The sequence below is a fragment of the Falco biarmicus genome, chromosome 14, assembly GCF_023638135.1.
Source record: "Falco biarmicus isolate bFalBia1 chromosome 14, bFalBia1.pri, whole genome shotgun sequence".
Lineage (NCBI taxonomy): Eukaryota > Metazoa > Chordata > Aves > Falconiformes > Falconidae > Falco > Falco biarmicus.
Window position 1 is genome coordinate 23,767,843 of NC_079301.1, and position 20,886 is coordinate 23,788,728.

A 20,886-nucleotide genomic window follows, 5' to 3' on the forward strand; every position below is an offset into this window, starting at 1 on the left:
GCAGGGAGAGCATTCAGCATTGTTGCCTAGGCTGCTTGCGCTTTCTGCCACGGTGACATGAAAGGACAATAAACTCAGTGAGCCCCGATGAAAACAAAGAGCTGCAGGAAGCCTTAAAAACGTTTCAAAGTCCCCAGTGTTCATCCGGGTCTGATAACACCTCCCTGAGCTACAAACAGGCGCTTGGCTGGAGCTTGGGGTGCTTTTCTGAAGATACGTGCAGGGGTGAGGTGGCTGGTGGGAACCAGCACTGGGCAGCCACGCTGTGCCCTGGCAGCTGCTCTGGTGGGATGCTCAGGTCCAGGGTCACTTGTGCAGCATGGAGGAAGAAACCTTGAAAGGACCGAAGGCTGAAGATTTCAGGTTGAAGGAGCAGGTGGACAAACACAGTGTCTTCTTTCTTTTCTTGGCCTCTCTCCTCAATTTCATGGTTTCCTAACTGTGGCAGAATGAAACAGAGTAGTTATTAGTGGCTTATTTTTCTGACAGACAGGATTTCTCAGTGAAGCAGGGATGCAGGTGATGCTCAGTTCCCGTGGGGATGGCAGAGCTGCTTCCAGAGTTTCTCCCGAGATGAGCCCTGGGGATTTCTGGGGCTGGCGTGGGTGGACCATGCCTGCGGAGGGGCTGCTGGGGCTGCTGCCAGTTCCAACTCCTTTAGCACACCATAATCCATCCCTGTGCGTGGGCTCAGAGGTGGGGAGGATGGGGAGGTTGGTTCCCCAGCAGCCCTTCCACCCCTTGGGGTGCACAGCTGCTGGTGGTACCTACAGCGGAGCATTGGAAAATGACCTCTCTAGACCTCCTGGTGCTGATTTGCCACAAACTAGGAATGACTTGCCATTCTGGAAATTCCAGGAAAATTCCTGGACAAAAGCATTGCTTGGAGCAGTGGAAATCTTTTCCTTCCGCTGTCTTTTTAAAGGAATAAATAAAAGCAGTGGAAGATACACAAATAAGCTCAGGACTCACTTTAGTTTGGGAATTTTTAGATCAAATGTAACAAAGTTAATAAGATGTCTGAAAATCACATTCTTTTAAGCTGAAAAGCACGCAGCCTGAACCGTCGAGTGAAGTCTTGGAGTATTTAAATAGGACAGCTCAAACAAGCAGATAGTGGTTAGATGGCTTCAGGAATAAAATCCGTCTTGTCACAGTTGGGATGAATTTAATAAAATATTTAAACAATTTTCAACACTGCTGCAACGACACAGAAAACTGTGATAATATCCAATAGTAGAAGAATTACTTTGAAAAGATTAAAGGATGTAAGCACTGAAGGACCTAAATAAGCCGTATGCGTTTGTGCTGTGTTTTTGCAGAAGTGTTTGCTGAGGGAGCTCTGTAGTGCCTCGTTAGCTCCTTTTTGTGGCTGGATGATTTTAGGTTGGAAGGTGAGGGAAGCAGGGATATGGTCCAACCTTGAATGTGACCTGATCTCTGGGACCTTGCTGGGCACAGGGATGGAGCCCCTGGGGCTCCAGGCTCATCTCTGTGGTCAGGGTCAGCCCAAAAGTGGATCAGAGAGGCTTCTGTAGGTGCTGGGACCAACCTGGCTGCACCAGAGCCAAGGTCTCCATGTTCCTCTGGCTGCACGGGTGGGTTTTTCATCCCACTCCACATTAGCGGGATGCGGGGATGCTCCTGGGAGTGCACCCACGTACTGCTGTGCTGTGCTGGCAGTGTGGCTCTTCTGTGGGTGATGTGCATGGCAGGGTGGCTTGGTGTTGCTCCAGGCTTCGTGTACAGCCTGGTCCCCAGGTTTGTCTCTTTGCCACTCACCGGCAAATCAAAGCTTTTTGGCATCACCAGTAACTTGTTCTTCTGATTTCTTGATTTATTTGTAACTTGTTAATGTTTTGGAGCTCTGTCACATTGCTGAGTTGGAGTGGCCAGAAAGGAACCCCATCTTGGTGGAGGCCAGCCCTCCACCATGGCAGCATCCTGGCAGGACCATCCTGACATCCAGAGAAGCAAATGCTCCAGGGTGGCTCCACTGCCCTGTTCAGCTGTAAACCTCAGGCACAAGCCACTCCCGAGCATCACTTCTGGTGAGTGTAGGGGGAACTGGGTGACAGCACAGATGCAGTCAGCTACCTTTGGGTGGATGAATGCCGCTGTGCATCCTCTGCCCATCTTACCGTCAAGCCAGCACGTCTCAGAGGGCTGACTGTGGAAGCAGGTTACTGTTAGCGTGTGCTTCTCAGGCCGTCTGATCTCCAGTACTGCCTGCAGTCTCCCTGGCTGGCAGGCGGCAGTTACCCCCGCCACCTCCTTGGCAACCAGTTAAGAGGGAGAGATACTGTGGTACTCCCGCATCGGTCAGGCAGCCCTGTGCTTCTGCGTGTGCCTTTTGGCACCTGGAGGATCTGGGGTCTTGGATGTGGGCTGCCAGATGCCCCAGCCCCTCTGTAGCCTGGAAGTGGCTGTCATGTAAGATCTGTTGCAAGATGCCTCTGTCAGTGATGAAGGACGCAGAAGAGCGACCACCCAAAAAGCTGCTGTGCTGTGCCCTGCACTGACTTGTCACTGGGGTGAAGGAGACTGGCCTCTGCTGGAAGTGTATTGGGTGGAAGTGTGAGAGCTGAGCTGTCCTTTGGGCAGCTCCTGGTCTTCTCCTCCAGCTCCCAGGAGAAGGCACGCAGCCCGGGAGCTGCAGACTGCCCACAGCGCTGGAGAGCGTGCTGTGCCTCGGCAGGCTGGCCCTCCGTGCACTGTGCTCGCACGGACTTGCTGCTAGAGCCCTTGCACCTCGTGGTGGCTTAGGGAGAAGGTTTGGTCACCCCGTAACAGGGAAGGGTGTCAGCTGGCTTGTTCTTGTCCTTTTCCTCATTTTACCCAGGAAAACAGGTCAATGTTTCTTGCCAGGGAACAGCTTGTTCCTTGGGAGATGTGTTTGTGTGGATGAGCTCCAGCAGCAAGAGGTTATCCATCACCAGCGAGCCATTCCTCTTCTCTCTGCGGTGAGGAGGAATACTCATGCCAAGAACTTGCAGGTGCAAGGGCTCTTACAGGATCTTTGCATTAAGGAATATTTTCAGAAGCAGAGCCCCTGTTTCTGTTACGTAGTGCAGGGAAAGAAAGAGCAAACAGGGGAAATGTGGAGTCCTAGAGGTGCACACTAAGCAGCCAGACAGCAAAACTTGCCAAAATGATGGTTCAGACCGAGTCTGCAACTAATCAGCAGCTTTGGCAAAATGACAACATTAAACTATTTCATGTGATTCTTTCCCCCCCTTGGAACTGTGTGGGATAGCTTTGATTTATAGGAGAATTAGTGTGCTCTCCCCACCCCGTTCCTCAGGTTGCCTTTCTGTAGGAGCAGAAACATTTTGTTGTGTTCTGGGGAAACGAGGCCAAAGAGCAGGTTTCTGGGAGGAGGTGAGCGTGACCCTGGGTTGCTGCCATTGACAGGCAGCAAGTTTTACCCATGGACATTTTCTTCCTCTCGTTTCTTAGCTGAGAAACCAGATGTACCTTAAGAAGACAAAAAGCTCGGTGTGTGTATGTGTGTGTTGGTAGATGTTGAAATTGCCGCTGTAGTTGAAGATGTGCTTCAGTTGTTTTCCCGTGGTACGTGAGCATGTGCCATGGGGATGCAGCGATGCTCAGGAGTGGTCCCAGACCTGGCAGCAGTAAAACCATGCAGAGATCTGGCCATTTGCCACATTTGGAGGGCTGAGAGGAGTGCATTGGGCTTCAGAAAGATGTGCCAGTGCAAGTACACAGCTGGATGTTTGTGGGAGGTGCTGTCCTCCTTGGTAGACAAGGACTGTCACTGGCAGAGGGCAGAGAGGGCCCTGACCAAGCTGCTGCACCCTGGGGGAAAGGTGCAGGAAATGCTTTGGAGCCTGCAAACCTTTGTAGCACAATATCCTGGGTCACGTCAGTGTTAAGGTCTCTTTTCCAGGAGCTTCCAGCCCCAAGAGCTGTGGAAGGCCGCAGCGATGCTGCCAATGGATGTGTCCGGGCTGTTGTGGGGAGATGGGTGGGGAGGGCATGCAGTGCGGGAGGGGCCACCTGGGGAAGGGAGAGAGGAGGTCAGGGGCCAGAGGAGGGAAACTGGCTCATGTGTTTGCGTGCCTGTCCCCTGCCCCAAGCACGACTCCTTTACACCTCATTACAGTGTCTCCGGGGCAGGTCCCAAGGGGAGAACCCAGAGGCCAGGGTTGTGCTGGCTGTTACCCCACGCAGGGATCCGCAGCCCTGGGTTGCCTCACTGGCGTGGCAGACATGGGTGCTGCAGCCCTGCCAGGTTGGTATCACTCACCCAGGTTGCCAGGCTGCAGGGTTCGAGTAAACAATGGCAAGGGAAGCGCTCCTTCAGTTTATGGAAGGTCTTTCACCATGAGCAGGTGCCCCTTGGCAGCTCCAGCTGGCATCGGGACAAGTGCTGGCTGTCCCTAGCATCCTCCCAAAAAGCCAAAGCCTTGCGCAGCACCAGCCCCACGTCTGGCGTGGGCCCCTCTGTCATGCAGCGTGGCTTTGCCAGGAGGACAAGATGTGCTTGCAGAAGCGGGTGGTGGTACAAATCTTGGAAGAGGTGAGCAGCTTCGCAGGGCAGCGGCTGCAGGACATGGCTTTCCCTGCAAGGTGTAAAGCTATCATGGCACTGGAGCTGCTTCAGCAGCACTGACGAGCATCGTCATACAAAGCTGACAGTGATACCAACCTGGGTGAGTGAAAATATGACATGTCCTTTCATTTTAAGTGCCTCCTTGCTCCAGCCGTGCAGGATTTTCCAGCTGCCTCAGTGGTCATGAACCACATCTGTGTAAATCGAACAGGCTTGCTATAGCTCTCCTTGCGAGCAATGCCGGCGCAATTTCCCTCCTCCCTCTCCTCCTGCCAGAGTTCAGAGCTCATTTGAAGCTGCGGGAGGAGAGGAATTTCCTGAGAATGATAAACAAGCCATTCTCATTGCCATGTCTTTGCTGCTGCAGAGGAGGCTTACCGACTCCCCTACCTCGGAGCCCCTAACTGTGGTGTCGTTAGTGGCCATGGGCTAGTGACAGGGCAGCAGGAGCACCTGGGCAGAGCGTGAGGAGAAACTCTTGCTGCTCCTCCTGCTTTCCTCCAGTCCCTGCCTGGAGGAGCTTTGTCTGTCGTCACCAGTATTTCTCCCATATCCTTCCTACGAGGGAGGGACAGCGTGGCTGACACATGCCGCTTTTTGAGTAAGCGCATCTGAGGCAGGAACCTCTTGCTCTGCTCAGCACCTCCCCTGGGCTGCAGACCCTTCCCACCCCTGCGGCCACTGGCATGAGGCTCGGGGCAGGTTGCAGGGGGCCACAGGTCTCCAACTTGGCCAACCTTTTGATGTTGCTGCTCTTCAGCTCGGTCAGGCATGTGACCACGTGCCTGCCTGCGTGTGCTGGGCAGGGAGCGCTTCCCTTCCTGCCGCTGGGGTGAGGGAATTTGGGCTCCAATGAAGACTTTTACCTTGATGTGTAGCCAGGCCCTGGGGGAGCTGCTGAGAAAATCACCTGCAGCACCGACGTCCAGAGAGTAAAACCCACAACAATTACGTGAAGGGTAAAAAAACCACCTTACTGTCTCCTTAGGTGATGGGTTTGGAGAAGCCTGGCTGCCTCCCCTTGGAGGAAATGCGTTTCTCATTTAGAGGGAGCCTGACAAGAGGACACCTGGCAGCCTTTCTTTGGGAAGCGAGGGCTTGAGATCGGGGCAGGAGCATCCTGGGGAGGGGGGTCCCTGCCAGCACAGGCTTCTGCCCCCACGTGCCCCCGGCATGGCCTGGGCAGCACCGGCATGAGCTGGCGGAGGGTTGCCCCTTGGCTTGCAGGCTCCGACGGGCTGCGCTTGGCTTACAGCTAACTGGGACGTCTCCTGTTTCAGAGGCATCAGGCCATTTGATCACCCACTGGGCACTTTCTCCAGCCAGCATCTAGATGACTGTTCCCTGTCCCTCCTTCAGCCACAGGCTTGCACCCTCCGTGGTGAGAAGGTCTAGGTGTTACAAGCCAGTGGCCAAAGCAGCAGCGCTTGTCAGATACTGCTGAAATAAACCTGTATCACAATGGGTGACAGAGCTGCCTGCAGGAGCCGGGTGCTGCCTCCTCACCTGCCGTGCCGCTGGAGTCCGGCTGCGCTCGGCCGTGCCTGCGCAGGGGCTTCGGAAACCTGTCGGGGAAAGGAGTGAAGCCCAAACCCTCATGGCCTTTGGGGGTCCGTGTGGTGTTTTCTCATCCTCAGCAGTGATCAGGAGCCCCACGGATGCACCAATGGAGGAAGCCATGCATGAGTGGCGGTGGGAAGGAGGAGTAAATAACGTGTTGCTGCTTTGGTGGTTGGGCAGATTTTTACACAGGGTTGTCTGCTCTCATTAGGCTGGTTTAGGAACATGCGGTAATGAAACGCTAGAGCTGCTGGGAACCTGCTGTGCCTGTAATGGTGTCCCATGGGGGGGTGGGGGTCTGGCAAAGCCTAGCCAGCTTGGGGAGGTGTTGCATTACAGACCCAGCGTGCTTCGTTATCTCTTGTGGGGCAGGATGGAAGAGGAGTTTGCTCCCTGTAATCAGATGAGTGCCAGCAATGCTGGTCAGCTCAGTGCAAAAGAAGATGCTCAAAAAGGGCCAGTAAAATGCAAATCCAGTATGTGCTCATTAGGCGGTGGCCCAACAAACAGCTGTGAATTTTACATTCAGTTAGCCCTGTTTACTTGGGGTTTTTCTTCTTTTATTTTTCTCTCATAAATTTAAATCCCCAAGGAACCACTAGATACAGTATGTGCTAGTGCAGTCCACATTGAAACGCCGCATGGAGGAGCACGTGTCTGTGGTCCTACCTGTCCTCCCTCTGCTCCCACATCCCCGCTCAGCCCAGCAAGGCTGCAGCTCCGGGCCCATTCCTTCCCCGCCTTTGTCTCCTTGCACACTGGAGCACGGCCACCGCAGTGGTGGATTTTCCCCATCGGAGCAGGATCCAGCCCCAGGTCTTGCTGGGCTGAGGTAACTGTGCTCACTGTGCGTGGGGTGAAGAGTGTGGGCTGGGGACCCCCCAGGACTCCAAGGCTGCTCCGGAGCCACTTTGAAGCCAGCGGGAAGGTGAGCGTAGAAAGAGCCGGGCAGGGTTTAGCCCTGATGAACAGGTTCAGAGCTGCTCTTAATTGCTCTGACTGGGCAGGGGACGTAGAGGGGGATGTTACAAGTTGTCTTTGCAGTGCCCTGAGTCACACCCTCGGGTGTATCCTCGCCTGTTGGTGACATGCTTCCCCTCGGCCCCTGTCCCCCTCTGTGTGGGTGGCTGGCTGGGGGGTGACTGCCCGCGCCCCTTTGCCCAGCTCGGGGCTCCTGCTGTAGAGCCTCTGCAGCACAATAAGAAACACTGTCAGAACGTCACCGTAACAAATCATTTGATTTTCTAGGTCAGCTCTGCTGGTTAGGGTGATACCAGGCACCAAAAGCTGGCAGTTTATTTCAGCTTTTACTCAGTATGTTTTGCTCCAAAGCGACTTAAAATGCATTAGTGTCACAAGGCGGGAGCGCGCGGAAGCCGCTTGGCAGCTCAAGTCGTGTCTTCCTGTCACTTGCCCTATTGTCTGGGGAAATGCTTTTAGCAAAGGCAGGCAGCTGACTTGCTTATCATATTTAGCTCTGGATTTATTTTTTTGATTTTTTTTTTTTTCCTGGGGGATGAAAATTGATTATAAACATTGTCTCAGAGGGATGTGTCGCTGCCAGGGTTGACGGTGGTAACGGGTGGGTGAGTGGGCCCCATCCTCAGTGCTCTTGCTGCCCAGTGGGAGGGGAGATGGAGCGGGAGCACCTGCCGGCGTGGGAGCAGACCTGCCGTGGCTGTGGTGAAGAGCCAGCTCTGTGCTGCGCTCGCCAATTCATGGGTTTTCGGTTTGGCAGTGTGGAGGCAGCTGTCGTTAGGGGAGCTGGGAGGATGCTGCACAGCCACCCCGTCACCCTCCCTCCCCAAAATAACCTCAGAGGGAGGCAAACCAGGTCAGGACTGGTGCTGCTGGGAGCTGGCTGTGGCTGGCCCACGCCAGCTGCCGCTTCTGGGAAGCCACACTGGTGTTCCCAAGCCAGGCTGAATCAGTGCCCCTCATCCCTGCAAAGGCAGGGGTGCCTGGGGCAGAAGCTCAGTGCAAAGCAGCGTTTTGGTCAGGGGCAGGACATCCAGTGTTGTAGCTGCAGGATGCCATCAAGGACTTTAGCTGTGGTTTTAAAATCTGACCAGCTCCTGCAGGAGTGATCATGGCAGGCTCCAGATACCCTGGGCAACGTACTGGTGGCATCTGGCTTTCCTGTGCTGCTCCAGATTGGGGAGAGGACACCCAGAAGCAGTCCTGCCCCATGCTGGGAGACCTCACAGCACGTCCTCAGCTGCAGAGGGCTTGGCTGTGCATCCCCAGCCTGGCAGAAATCCCACACAGTGGCCGCAGGTGCCCTTCCCCTGCCTGCATCATGCTAGTGGAGGTGGTGAGTGGGGGGGAGGCATCCAGGGACCCGTGTTGGTGCCGCTTTGCAGCCTCAGTGGTTGGGGCTGGCATGCGGGGAAGCATTCTGCAGCCAGTTTGACTTCTGTGCGTGTGTGCATGCACATGTGTTTGTGATGGGCACATGGTTTGTGTTTGCGGTATGTGGAGGGAGCAGAGCAGGGACACGCGTCCTTTATTGAAAGCAATTATAAAGGAACAAGAGCAATGAAATAAGCCCTGAGTAAATCACTGAAAGTGAGCGCTCTCCAGTTTGGGCTGCCTTTGCATGAAGATAAATGTGGAAGGCTGGTCCTGGAATAAGGCAGAGCCAAATGACAGCCTCCTGTGCTGCTCGCCCATCCAAGCAGCTCTGGGGCTGGTTGCAAGTGAGTGTCAGCACACACCAGCAGCAGCAACCAGTAGCCTTTGCACTCCCGTGCCTAAAGCTTCCCCCAGTTCCCCCAGCTATAGGACACGTCAGGTCCTCCCGTCCCATGCCCAGGGGTTCCCACTGGGGGAGAGGACTGGAGGCTTGCGTGGCTCAAAGCACATGGGACTCGGAGCCCCATCATGTAGCAGCTCCGGCCACTCCGGCCACCAGGTCTGTGCGATGCTTCCGAGTGGGGACCCCTTCCCCTGCCAGCCTACTTGGGGCCCAAAGGCTGCTCTGCTCCTGTCTCCCAGTGGCCAGCTGTGTTTCCCAGTGTGGACCAGCTTCCAGATGGATGGGTGCAGTGGGGACCTGCCATGGAGCACGGCTCCCAGCAGCGCAGGGAGTGCAGGATGCAAACCTGCCAGGACAGGCAGGGTCATGTTTGGCAAAGCGCAGAGGACCAAAAGGAAGCCTAAAATTTATAATTCCTAAAGTTGTCTTGAACCCTGAACCTTGATGCTATTTACAAACAGGAATAGAGAAATCCGTATTTAGATCAACTGCTTGTTTGATATTTGGAGAAAAAGGAAAATCAAGTTGCTGCTCATCATGCACACAACTAGATAAAATAACAACATCAGTGCTTGCACATCAGTACCATGTTATTCAGCTCCTTCAGTTGGGGGCCAAGTGTATTTATTTTGCAGCTGGTCACCTGTGGGCAAATGGGGTGCAGCTGCTGAGCTGCTTTGTCAAAGCTGCCAGAGCAGGTTTGGTCCTGGCAGGGTGCGCTGCAAACCGTACAGCCGCAGCTGGCTCGGGCTGGGAAGGGCTTGGCTGCTTTCCCAGGGTGGCCTGTGCACTCTCCCTCTCTGGCCCTGTCATCCCCGGGCAAACGGGTTTCCATCGCCTGGGTGGCCCAGCCCCTTCATCTCCCTGAGCACCAATGACTTTTGCTGAAGGACATGGTGATGTTTCTTATCTCTTTTTCTCACTTCTCTCCCCAGCTGTAGAGATATCAATGATGCTGCATTTCAGGCCAGAAGGTGAATGTTTGGGGAAATATGAGCATGTTATAATGCAATTAAAAAACACCCCTACAATTGCTGTAATTTATATACTACCTACAAAATATCCAGCTGGTGTAATGAAAGCTTCTAGTATATTTTATTTGTTTCAGCAAATCAAACAGAAGGAAATGGTTCCATCTGCATTTTCATGCGCTGCACAAGGGTTTGCAGCCCTCCAAAACCAGGGAGCAGCAAGAGCGGGTGCTTGCTGCTGGAGCCAGTTAACACCAGTAGCATCAGCATCATGGCAGTGTCAGCCTGGGCTTGGCGAAGGGGTGGAGGCTCAGGGGCAGGTGTCGTGTGTGTTTATGGATGGGGGAGGAGTGATGCTGTCCCCTGGAAAACTTGGGATGCTGCAAATGTGTTTTGGACTTGTGTGCTTCAAAGTGTGTATCTCGAGCTCATCTCCCCTCCCTCTCCTCCCTGCCCTCCATCAACAGCCCTGGAACATTAAAGCAGATCGGTTGCAATTTCAAAGCTGCAACTTCAGTGCCATCGAGCTGGTGATGAGGAAGACAATTAGCAAGTTAAATGTTCAGTGCTTTAGTCAAATTATGTTTAATAATAGTGAGCTACAAGGGAAGAGGGTGGCAGGAACTGTTAGCAGCTGGCTGTTTCATTGTCGATACAACGTTGTTGTGCAAAGCACTTTCCACTTAATGCAGGCACCCTGGGTTTTATTTCGTTTTTCAGTCCTGTTTCTGTGTTCTGCTTCACCCGCCGATGGCTAGCAATTTTCAGGATTGCAAACAAGCTCAGAGTATTTTAGGAGCCAGTGGTTTTTCAGGAATGAATGCTTTGCCTGTGCTTCAAGACTATGATTCAAGTTCTTTTGGCTAACTAGCCCCCAAATTATCTGTGCGTGCAGAGAAGAGCCGTGTTTATGGGTCTGCCGGAGTCTTGATGAAAGCCTTGGACTGCAGTTTCTAGCCAAGGATGAATAAAACACCACAGGGATCCTCTTCCAGCCCTGAAGTTTAAAATATTAATATGATATCATTTTCCCAACAAGCGTTGCAACAGGTAGTGAGCACTTAGTTATAAAATATTTCCTCTTGGTGGAACCACATATTTTAATGGAAATGCGGTGTCACTGAAATTATTGATCTCCAAAAATATACGAGTCCACTGTGTGTCCACAGGTATCGAAATCTTTTCAAACGGGCTCTTTCTCCATGCTCTGCTGGATCCCATTGTGCGCCATGAATATTGCAGCCTGTGGGCACCAAAGCAGGTGATCACAGCCTGGGCAGTGATCCACTGGCAGCGATCCACTCCCAGGAGCAAAAGGCAGCGGAGCTGGGAAGGGAATCGCAGGCAGCTTGCGGCGGGGACCACAGCCTTCTCCCAGGGCTGTTTGTCTCCAGTACCAGCAGAGGATGAGGAGGGGAGAGCAGGGATGGAAAACAGCAGTTCGTTTGGAGCAGGCAGGCTTCCAGGCTGGCCATCAAGGCAGAATAGCTCTTCATACTCTTATAAAAAGGTGGGACCTGGTGGGAGGGAACGACTGGGCTCAGCCGGGTTTTGGCAGAGCTGGGCAGCCTGGCGGGAGCTGGGGAGGGGGTTGCCCTGCTGCCGGTGCAGGGCAAGCTGTGCCATGGCTCTGCTGGGCTGCCACGTTGGCCTCTCCACCTGTACCTCTTGCTCCGGCAGAGATGGTTTGCAAGGGAGGGAAGTCACTCTACTCTGATGGTTCGACAGGCTCTTGTTTGGCTTCCTTACCTTGTGCAAAACAAAACTGATGACAAAAATAGCCATGCTGGCTTCTTTCCTGGTAGAAACGTGGGGAGCATCACACTTAGTGTCTCCTGCCTTGTCAGAGGGTTCAGCAGCAGCTAGTGGTTTGAGAACATTTTTGAGAAACTTAGATATTCCTTATGTTTTTCTGGCTACCTGTAAAGTTTTCCAGGGAATAAAGGAGAAACAGCTTTGCGACAGGAACACAGCCCACCCCGGCTTCTCAAACCATCTCCAAAGGGGCAGATGCCCATGCTGTCACCTCCAGCTGGTGACATCCTCAGGGCCACCACAGTGCCGAGCCCAGTGGCTCCCCCCTCTCAGGCCAAGCCCTCACACAACTCACCCGTGTGGGCAGGAGCTTCCAAGTAACTCAGGAGCCTTTGCCCAAAGTTATTGAAGTTGTCGCTCCCTCAGGCACCATGTTGGGTGGCAAATGGTCTTGGTTGCTAACAGGGGGCAGGGGACAGTCCTCTGACTTTACTGATCTTTTTGTTTTCTCTCTTTCTCCTTCCCCATTTCTGGACTCACAGCAAACCTTGGAGACGAATCTCACTAACCTGGTTAAACGCAACAGCGAACTGGAAAACCAGATGGCCAAGCTGATCCAGATCTGCCAGCAAGTGGAGGTTGGTGAGAGCAATCAGAGGAGCAGGGTAGTCATGGGGAAGGTGCACTGGGAAGCTCCTGGCTTGAGTGGTGGGGTGCGTGGGTTGCTCCTGTGTCCTCTCCCTGGGGGCTGCCCTGGGAACAGAGATCAGTGTGTGGTGGGAAGCATTGCTGACGCCGAGGGGCTGAAGGGAGGCTGGATTCATTCAGAAAGCTTAGTCCCAGGTGGTGGAGGACACGGGGATGGTTCCCCGGGGTCTGAAGGAGAGGGTGGCATGACTGGGAGATGCTGGGAAGAGACACAGGCTGCTGGGCTGGCTCAGGAAGGGAGGACCTGCTGCCTGCTCTATGCACAGAGGACAGCAGGTGCTTTTGCTCAAAGCCCGGGTGACACCGAGCGTGCAAACACAGCTGGGCTCCTAGGGAGGGGCAGCAGAGTCGTGCCTCTCGTAGCTGCCTCCTGCACTTGGTGTGGCATTGCCGGCGGCTCCCGTTCCCTTTAGTGCACAGGTGGGACGCGCTGGGGACGAGTGTTGCAAAACTTCGTCTGCAGCTGGAAGGCATTAGTGAGAGTTTGCTTTGGATACTCAGCGTGCTATAGCCTGCACCTTGCCTTCAAAGGCTGGGGCATCTCCAGCTGCGCTCCCAGCAACAACAAATCCTTTTGACTGTGATGCCTCGTGCTTCAAATTCCCTGTGAAACTCTGAGCTAGTTACACCTCCTTTCTCTTGTCTGGGGGTGCTGTTGAAGTAAACTAGTTAGCATTTGCAGAGCACTTGAATATCAAAGTGACAAGTGACCCGGGAAGGCCCAGAAGGCAGCACAGGTTGTGCCTGCAGAGCAGTGTCGGCGCAGCGTGCCGCAGCCAGGGCTGCCCGTGGAGCAGGGCCAGCTGGCCTCGTGGCCAGCTCCAGAAGGGACTTGTGGTCACGTAACAGCAGATTGTATCAAAACCACATCCCCAGGCAGGTGTGGAAGCTGTGGCAGGGGTCCTTCTCATCTCCAGGGTGCTTGTACTGTATTAATTGTATTTTTACTATTTCCTTTTGGGAAGAAGAGGCTGGGTTGAGCAGAAGTCCTCTCCACAGCGTGATGGAGAGGAGGGAAGCAATGGGTGTCTGCAGGTGCTGCTAAGGAAGCAATATAAAATCTCCATAGCTGCTTCCAAGCATTTAATATTGGGGTGTGCTCTCACCTCGGATGTGTTTTGGCTGTAGCAGCTCCCCATCCTGGGACCGAAGCCAAGCAGCTTGAGTCAGCCTGCAGGTCAGAGGGGGATAAAGGCACAGGCAGTGATGCTGGGAACATCTGGGTGCAGGGCTGAGGCAGGTGCTTTCCGCTGCTTTCTGGGACACAGGGCTGTCATTCCCAGCACTGATGCTTCTGGGGGCTGCCGCATCCACCGGTGAGCTGGGGCTGTGCCATGTTTGCAGGCAAGCCTTCCGTGCTGCGGAGGGTGTGCCTACAGCTTCCACGGGCTTGGGTGCAAGCTGGGGCTGCTAGTGAGGGCCCCTCTGTCCAGGGGAATAAAGGGGTGCTGGGGTGATTTGGGGACCCAAAGCAATGCTGATGAGGCTCAGCCTGCTGGTGAAATCAAGACTCATTTGAGTCTCTCTTTCCTCCTAAGCACTTTGGCATAGCCTTACTTTTCCTATTAACGTGAGAGTGTTTTCCCGATCTTTGCTGTATAAAGAGGACTTCCAGGCATTGCCTCCAGCTGCTGTATTCCCATTTTGCTGTGTAATTAGCTGCTAGCTGGGGCAGAAACCCTGGGAGAGCCTCTCTCATCCTGCTCTTCCCTGAGCCACCCAGGCACTCCATGATGTGAATGTGGAAACAGAGGGTGCCAGCCAAGGAAGACTGAAAGGGATCAGCCCCCATGGGTGTCTGTCTCAAGATGCATTGTGGCAATGGCTGTCCCACCCAGCCCTGAATGTGCGATGGAGATGCTGCCTCTTTCCCAGCATCTGGCATCTCATGCTCCTCCATACTGGGAAGCTCTTACCAAGTCCAACTTGAAACTTCCCTGCTGCAGTTTCAGCCTGTAACTCTGCCGTGTTCTGTCCGCTGTGGACACCGAAGGAAAGTTATTTTGCTCATCCCTCCAGCAGCCTGTAGCATACTTGCAGACAGCCCATCCTCCCTTGTCTTTTTTTGGGGGGCTGAGATAATTTCAGTATTAGTTTGGGGATTTTTTTCCCAGGTTTCTTCACAGCACAGTCCTTGGTTTCTCTGCAGTCCAGACTGTCCCCCTTTTGTCCACACTTCCTTGGAGATGCAGTGCTCTGAACCGGTGCAGTTCCCCAGCCAAGGCAATACTCTGCTCTCCTTCCAGTGCTCTGAGGAGAGAAGAAAGGGTTATTTTGGTTGTCTCCAGGCTATATTTCCATTTCTGTATCCCAGGGCAGTGGCTGCTGTTTTCACACCTGTGTCTCCCATGTAATTTTTGAGCCATCCCACCTCAGACTGTCTCTGCAGGCTGCTGCCTGGCTGCCATTCCTCAGGACAGCGAGATGCCCTGCGCTCATCCTCGCTGAACCTCACCCTGCTCCCTCAAGCTATTTTCCTCACCTTTCTTGTGCATTCTCGGTTCAGGGCCAGCCTCACCCTGTGGCAGTGTAGGCAGTGACTTGTCCCCAGCCCCTTGATGTAGTCAGGGATGTCTCTATCCTTGCCATGACAGCAGCTTCCCTGCACAGCTGATCCAAACCTTTCTGCTGGATTGCAGCGGGTGGTTGTCTTCTCTGCTTTCCTTCCCCCTCCCAGGCACATGCACTCTGCCTCCCTGCATCCTTGCTGCGATTGCAATCTCTCCTGCCTGAGCTCTGTAACAGAATGGCAACATTCAGGCTTAAGCCAGCAGCAAGTAGGAAAGGCTTTGTAGAGGGGATTACAGAAAGCATCGGAGGAAGAGGGGAGATCACCTTTAATCCTGTTGAAGAAAGGGACTCTGCTGACCTTGCTGCTTTGACCACTCGATCTATAAAAGTCTTTGTGTTCCCAGTGTGCAATCAGGCATCTTTTGTTTGCATCGCCAAGGGAAGTGTTTGTGCGAGCTGTGTGCGGGGATTGTGCCAGCAGACTGACGCTGCCTCTTGGCTGCAGCTCCGGAGTCAGGAGTTCATAAGCGATGCGCTCCTGTGGAAAACATTCTAGAGGAAGAACGCGGTTAATACCTTACTGTTGTTTCAAAGTGCACATACCAATTAATAGCAAATTAATTTGCAGCTTCGTTTACTGAAGTGATACATGGAGAGAAGCTGTTGCAATTAGTTTCTTCTTAATGGGCTATTGATTTCTTTGGTTGCTAAATTAAGCAGCGATTCCTTGAACCCGCACCTTTCCAGAGAGTAAAAACAGGCTGCTGCAGGGATCACTGACGTAGATGTGGGGGGAGTTTGCCAGTGCCTGAGCAAGCATGACCGGCCCTTGCTGGGGGATGCAAGCCATGCGGCTTCCCACAGGACTCTCCTGAGCTGCCTCGTGGGGATGCTGCGTGGGCTGGCTGGAGTCGTTTGCCCGTAGCGAAGCCCGTGGGGATGTGTTTGCACAGGGACCTGCAGCTTGTTCTTCTCCAGCCGCATCTCAGGGAGCAACTGGGGCTCTTGGGTCAGGAGGGTGCTTCCTAACCCCTGTGTTTCCTGCAGGCAGCATCAGCATTTTGTTCTTTGCTCACCAAACAAGGTCCTTGTTGCTGTCCTGATGATCTGGACAGAGGAAGAGATTGCAACCCCCCTTTCTGAGAGTGCTAGCGGTGCTGTGCGTGCCACCAGCAGCTGCGAGCCACTGTCGGGTGCAGCTCAGTGCATGAGGAGGAGGGAGTTGAGATACTGGAATAAGGAGCAGAAAAATCACAGCTGGGTTTTGCAGTAGTGCTGGCCTTCTTGAGTGTGGCCACACTGATGCTCCCGGTTGCTCGTCTTGTCCTGCTGCTCTCTCTGCTGGTGTGGTGGGGAGAAGAAGGATTTTTGGCTCTGCAGTAGGAAAGGCTTTTGTCAGGGGTGTCTCTCTCTTTGCCCGGGCTTGATTGGTTTGAAGTGGTGTGGTAAAATAGGTAGAAAATGGATGTCTTGCAGAGAAGGAGCCAGAAGGTCCTTGCAGATCCCTGGTGACAGTCATCAGCCCTCACTGCTCTTGAAGGTCATGAGGTCATGCTTTGACTCTAAGACCCACCAGGGATGGAGCAGGGATGCATCTGGATGTCCTTCCAAACCTTCTCCTCCTCTGGATCCAGCTCCAGCATCTTAATGACTGACCTGCAATGAGTTAAAAGCTATTTGGTATTCCTTTGTGATTCTGGAAGTTTCAGACCTGTAGACTGTCATTTTCTACATAGTTTAGAAGTTTTCAGCTTTGTTGGTTGTTCTGCTTAAAATAACAGTTGAAATACATTTCTCAGCCTTACTAAATATACAGTCCTGCCCTTCAGAGGCACCTTTTCAGAGAGCACATTAAAGTGTGAAGTAAAAAATATCTCGGCCCCTCTACGCTCCCCCGTGAGTCCGAATGCAGGGGATTTTGCTTTTGAGCTATTTGTGGACATCGCATACAGGCAGACACATGCAATCCCAGCATACTCTGCCCATCAAGTTGCGTTTGGTGCGAGTCCCACCGCATGTCCAGGACACTGTGCCAGTAGCGCTCTGAGGCGCAGAGAGGGGCCGTCCAGAGAAGGGCGTCACGAGTGTGCCCAAGCCACTGAGCCTGTGCTGCCTGTTGGCGTGGCAAGGGGTGACTCCTCCTGTGCGGCGCATGGGAGGCTGCTGCTGCGAGAGGGCGAAGGGAGTAAACCCTGTGGCCGTGGTCAAAATGTGGACCAGAGCCAGCGGGTACCAAACCTACAAAGAAGGCTGAGTTTGTAAAATGACAGGGTGGGTAGCTGCAGTGGTACCCACCCCATGTCCCCATCAGGGGCAGCAGTAGGAGATGCTGGCTGTGTCGCTGGCGGTGGGGCAGGGGCCCTCTCTGCTATGGCAGCCACAGGGCTGGCCTCAACGCAGGCTGGTGCATGTCCCCTGGGGCACAGCTGCTTTGATACGTAGCCAAAACCTGTTGATGGTTTTGAGGGTGACAGCACTGTGGTGGTGGGATAGGGTCCTCTGCTCCCTTTCTGAGCTGGGTTCCTGCTGCCTGGCTCTAGAGAAGGAGGAGGAGGAGGAGGTTTGTCCGTGTGTGGATCGTGCCTCAGCCTGAGATTATGTTCTTCATCCCTCCACGAGCTGCAGCATGAGCCCTTTCCAGGTTTGGGTTTTACCATTTGGTTTTTATTGCAGGGCTGTGTTGTCCCTGGCACATTTCCCTGTGGCACACACACATTGAGAAGGGTGTGTTTCCCCGCTCCTCCTACGTCTAAAAGCTCTTTCCCATGTCCAGCTCTTCTACAGTCGTAGCGGCCCCTGAGCCTTCACCCCCAAACGCAGCATTTACCTGGGAACTAGCTCATCCTAACAAGAAGTGGTTTGGCCAGTGTCTAGCTGTGCCTGCGTCAGGACTTTTGCCAGCAGAGCTGTATCGGGTCTGAAATGCTGTCTCCGTGCTTGGCAGGCACTTCAGAGGTGGGACCCTGGCCTCGAAAAATGCTCCTCTTTTGGACAGAAGGGAGCTGGGGAAAGGGACTGTGGTGGCCTCTGCAGCTTCATCTGCCTTCAGCCTCCCAGGGAGTGAACACTGGCTGAGCTGCACGTTTCTTGCCCGGCGCAGGTTTTCAGATTTCGCGTTCATTTAACCAGGAGCTCGGGATTTCTGCTTGGCATGCCAGGCTGGAGGGGGAGCCTGGTGCTTGTTGAAGGACTCCCCCTGCTTCTCCTCCTGCTGTTGTTTTTGCAGTCCTAGTACCCAGGGCTCACTCTTTCTGGCAATAGCAAGCATCGGGGCTGCAAACACTTGCAAACAACCCTGATTTTGCGCTCCTGGGAAATTTGAGCGATGGCTATCTCTGTCTGTACTTGTGCCTCAAGAGGCGGGCGCACTGTCGGCATCCTCTGCCACAGCCCGGGTTGCAAGGCAGTGCTGTTGCCTTTGCTGCCCCCAGCACAGGTTGCTGCAGGCTCCAAACCCTGGGTCTGATTTCCCCCCTCTGCTACCTTGCAGCAGATTTGGAAGATTATCCGCTGTTTTTTCTTGGTGGAGTTATCTTTGCAGACCATCAGCTGTCTCCCACTTCAGTGTTGCATAATCTGCTGGCCGTTTAAAAAAAGATCTTGTATCAAATGTGTTTAACTCTGGGTTGCCTTCAGACTTCTCCACTCTTTCACATGGCTTTGAGAGTACAAAATGAAGAAAAGCTATTTATGTCCTCTAGTACACTACTTAATTTAAGCGATAGAGCTCAGTTCCCTCTCTATAAAGTGTATTTCCCCTTTCCTGTCCATCCCCCTGAGGATGCTGGTCTCTCCCGGAGACAGAGGACTGAAACCACTGCCTGTGCTTTCACTGCACTCTTTGCATGCCTTCCCTTCAGCTTCAAAACATAAAACCCCAAAAAACCAAAAAAACAAACCCTGTGTATTTGAAGCCTGAAAGAAGGTCCAGCAGGGATTAATTAGCCTAAATTAAGCAGGACACATGCAGCTTTTTTTGTAGAAACATGCCACTGTTCCCTTCTGCCCCCTGGGGCTGACGCCATGCTCACTTTGGCTTGGAGGGGTGGGGGGGAGCCCCCCTATGCCTCCAGCATGCTGACCCCGCTGCTCCTGCATCCCGGTCATCCCATCTCTCCAAAAGGCATGTGCTCCACCATCGTGCGGCAGCCCCAGCTCAGATTTGCCTTCAGCATCCCAGCTGCTGACTGCCTTGGGAGGGCACCTGCTCTCTAAGGTCACCAGTGTCGTACCCGGCGCTCCTGGCATGTGCCTGGCCCCTGTGGCAGAGCCAGGCTGGGCACCAATAGCTCTCACACCCACAGCAGTGGTGCCTGGGCGGAAGCACCGGTGGCCTTGGGAGATCAGTGAAGAGGGATATCATTGATGGAACTCCTGCTTGCGCTTCTCTACTCTTCTTTGAAGTCTCAGGGGACAAGTCCACCATCATGTCCTGCTGCCTTCTCTTGCTGCTCCCTGCCCTTGCCTTGGACTGTGAACATGTGGCTTTGTAGCCTGGGGTGATGAGGGTTTACCAGTCCCTTCTGCAAAGATGAGAAGGCCATCTTGAGTGGCATCTTCCAGAGCAAAGCTTCAGAATTGGTCACTGAACAGTCCAGACCAAACGAAGGAGCAACATGTGCTGGTCTTCCCTTTTAGCAGTACCTCTCCCTTCATGACCAAGGAGCTGGAGTGTCCCCTTGCAGCTTTCCCCAGAAGCACACTGAGAGCCACACGGCCTGCCAGCGATGTCCTGCCTGACTGGGGGGTAGCTGGGTGCTTAGCAGGGGAAGGAGAGCGTATGTGTTCTCCTTGAGGTCCTGTTTTGGTAGATGCTGAGCAGCAAAATTATCATCTTGGCCAACCATCTGCATGGCAGAGGCCACAAAGAGACCAGACCTGGTCTGGAAGAAGCCAGATTGTGTCCAAGGTGGTTGGACAGGTCAGACCTGAAGGTGACTTCTGGGAGGCTCTGGCCAGTCTGTGTCATCTTCAGTCCCCCAGTGGGACTGACCCAGGTCTACACGAGGTCTCCTCGTCTCCTGGCTCAAGTCCCTCCTCTTGGTGCAGCAATTCTGGAGGGAGTACTGGTTGTGCTGTGCAGCACATTTTATTTCTTTGCCACTGAACCATACATATCGGGAATGAGGTTAGGGAGGGAGGAATATCAGCAGCAATCTGGAAGATGGCCGTGATCATGAAAGTGCTGTTTGATGCTTGCTCTGTTACCCTGCTGGGGGCCGGTCCAGTAGAAGCTGTGTGTCTCACATTGGGAACTGTGGTTAGTAGGGGATGCTGTAGGGAGAAGATGATGGGTTTGAGCATCACCAGGCTCCCCTCGTCATGAGCCCAGAGGAAAATCCATTAGGGGACGGTGCCCCAGTTTAGGAATTGAACTGCAAGCGCAGTAAGAAATTTGCCTTGAGCTGGAGAAAGCTTAAAGAGTTATTATGGTCTTGGCACACATCCTACCAAACCTTTGCACTATGAAGAAATGGAGCTTTTTAGAGCAGCAGGTGCTGCCAGCAGCATCTGGTACTTTTTTATTTTTTTAGGGGGAAGATTGCTATTTGTAAAAGGCTTTACTCAAAGAGAGGCTCCTGAGGAGTGCTCTGTGACTAGCAGGTACTGTGCTGTGCCTGAAAATAAGGGTATGGAGGCATCCATGGAGCTGGGGGCTGCCACCCTGCCTGCCTGGCCCTGCCTGCCAGGTTAGCAGCACCAGCGTGGTGTGCCCAGCTTCCCTGCACTGTGGGTGGAAAGCCACCCCCGAGGCAGTGCTGGAGCCCGTGGACCCTGCCGTGAGCATCCTGCGGTGCCAGGAGGGGGAAGGTTTTTCCTCACTGTGGCCTCACACCATGCTGCAGAGCTTGAGGCTGCAGCCCTGCACAGTGAGCGGCCGGAGCAGAGGCAAGGCGGCTACACCTGCCCGACTTGCCCATGGCTGTTGCTGCCTGAGCTGGTTCAGCCCTTTCATTGAGACCCCACACGGGTCATAACCTGCCCTTTGCAGCCATGCAGCTCCCCATGGGCTCTGCAGGCGCTCCCTCCCTCTGCCCGCACTGGGC

At 53.8% G+C, this 20,886-nt stretch overlaps 1 protein-coding gene and 1 long non-coding RNA gene across 2 annotated transcripts in view; one reads left to right on the forward strand and one right to left on the reverse strand.

Annotated features, from left to right (window-relative positions):
- The window catches only part of MID2 (midline 2), a 113,961-nt gene that overhangs the window by 65,205 nt on the left and 27,870 nt on the right, over nt 1-20,886 (forward strand). Inside the window, exon 3 of the mRNA XM_056359903.1 lies at nt 12,163-12,258. Coding sequence (XP_056215878.1) covers nt 12,163-12,258 — 96 coding nt within the window. The remainder of the gene's footprint in view (nt 1-12,162; nt 12,259-20,886) is intronic.
- LOC130158838 (uncharacterized) lies at nt 10,427-12,302 on the reverse strand. The gene is made up of 3 exons (XR_008825503.1): nt 12,190-12,302; nt 11,615-11,785; nt 10,427-10,862 (listed from the first exon to the last, which is right to left on the reverse strand). It is a non-coding gene; the product is annotated as an uncharacterized LOC130158838 (long non-coding RNA).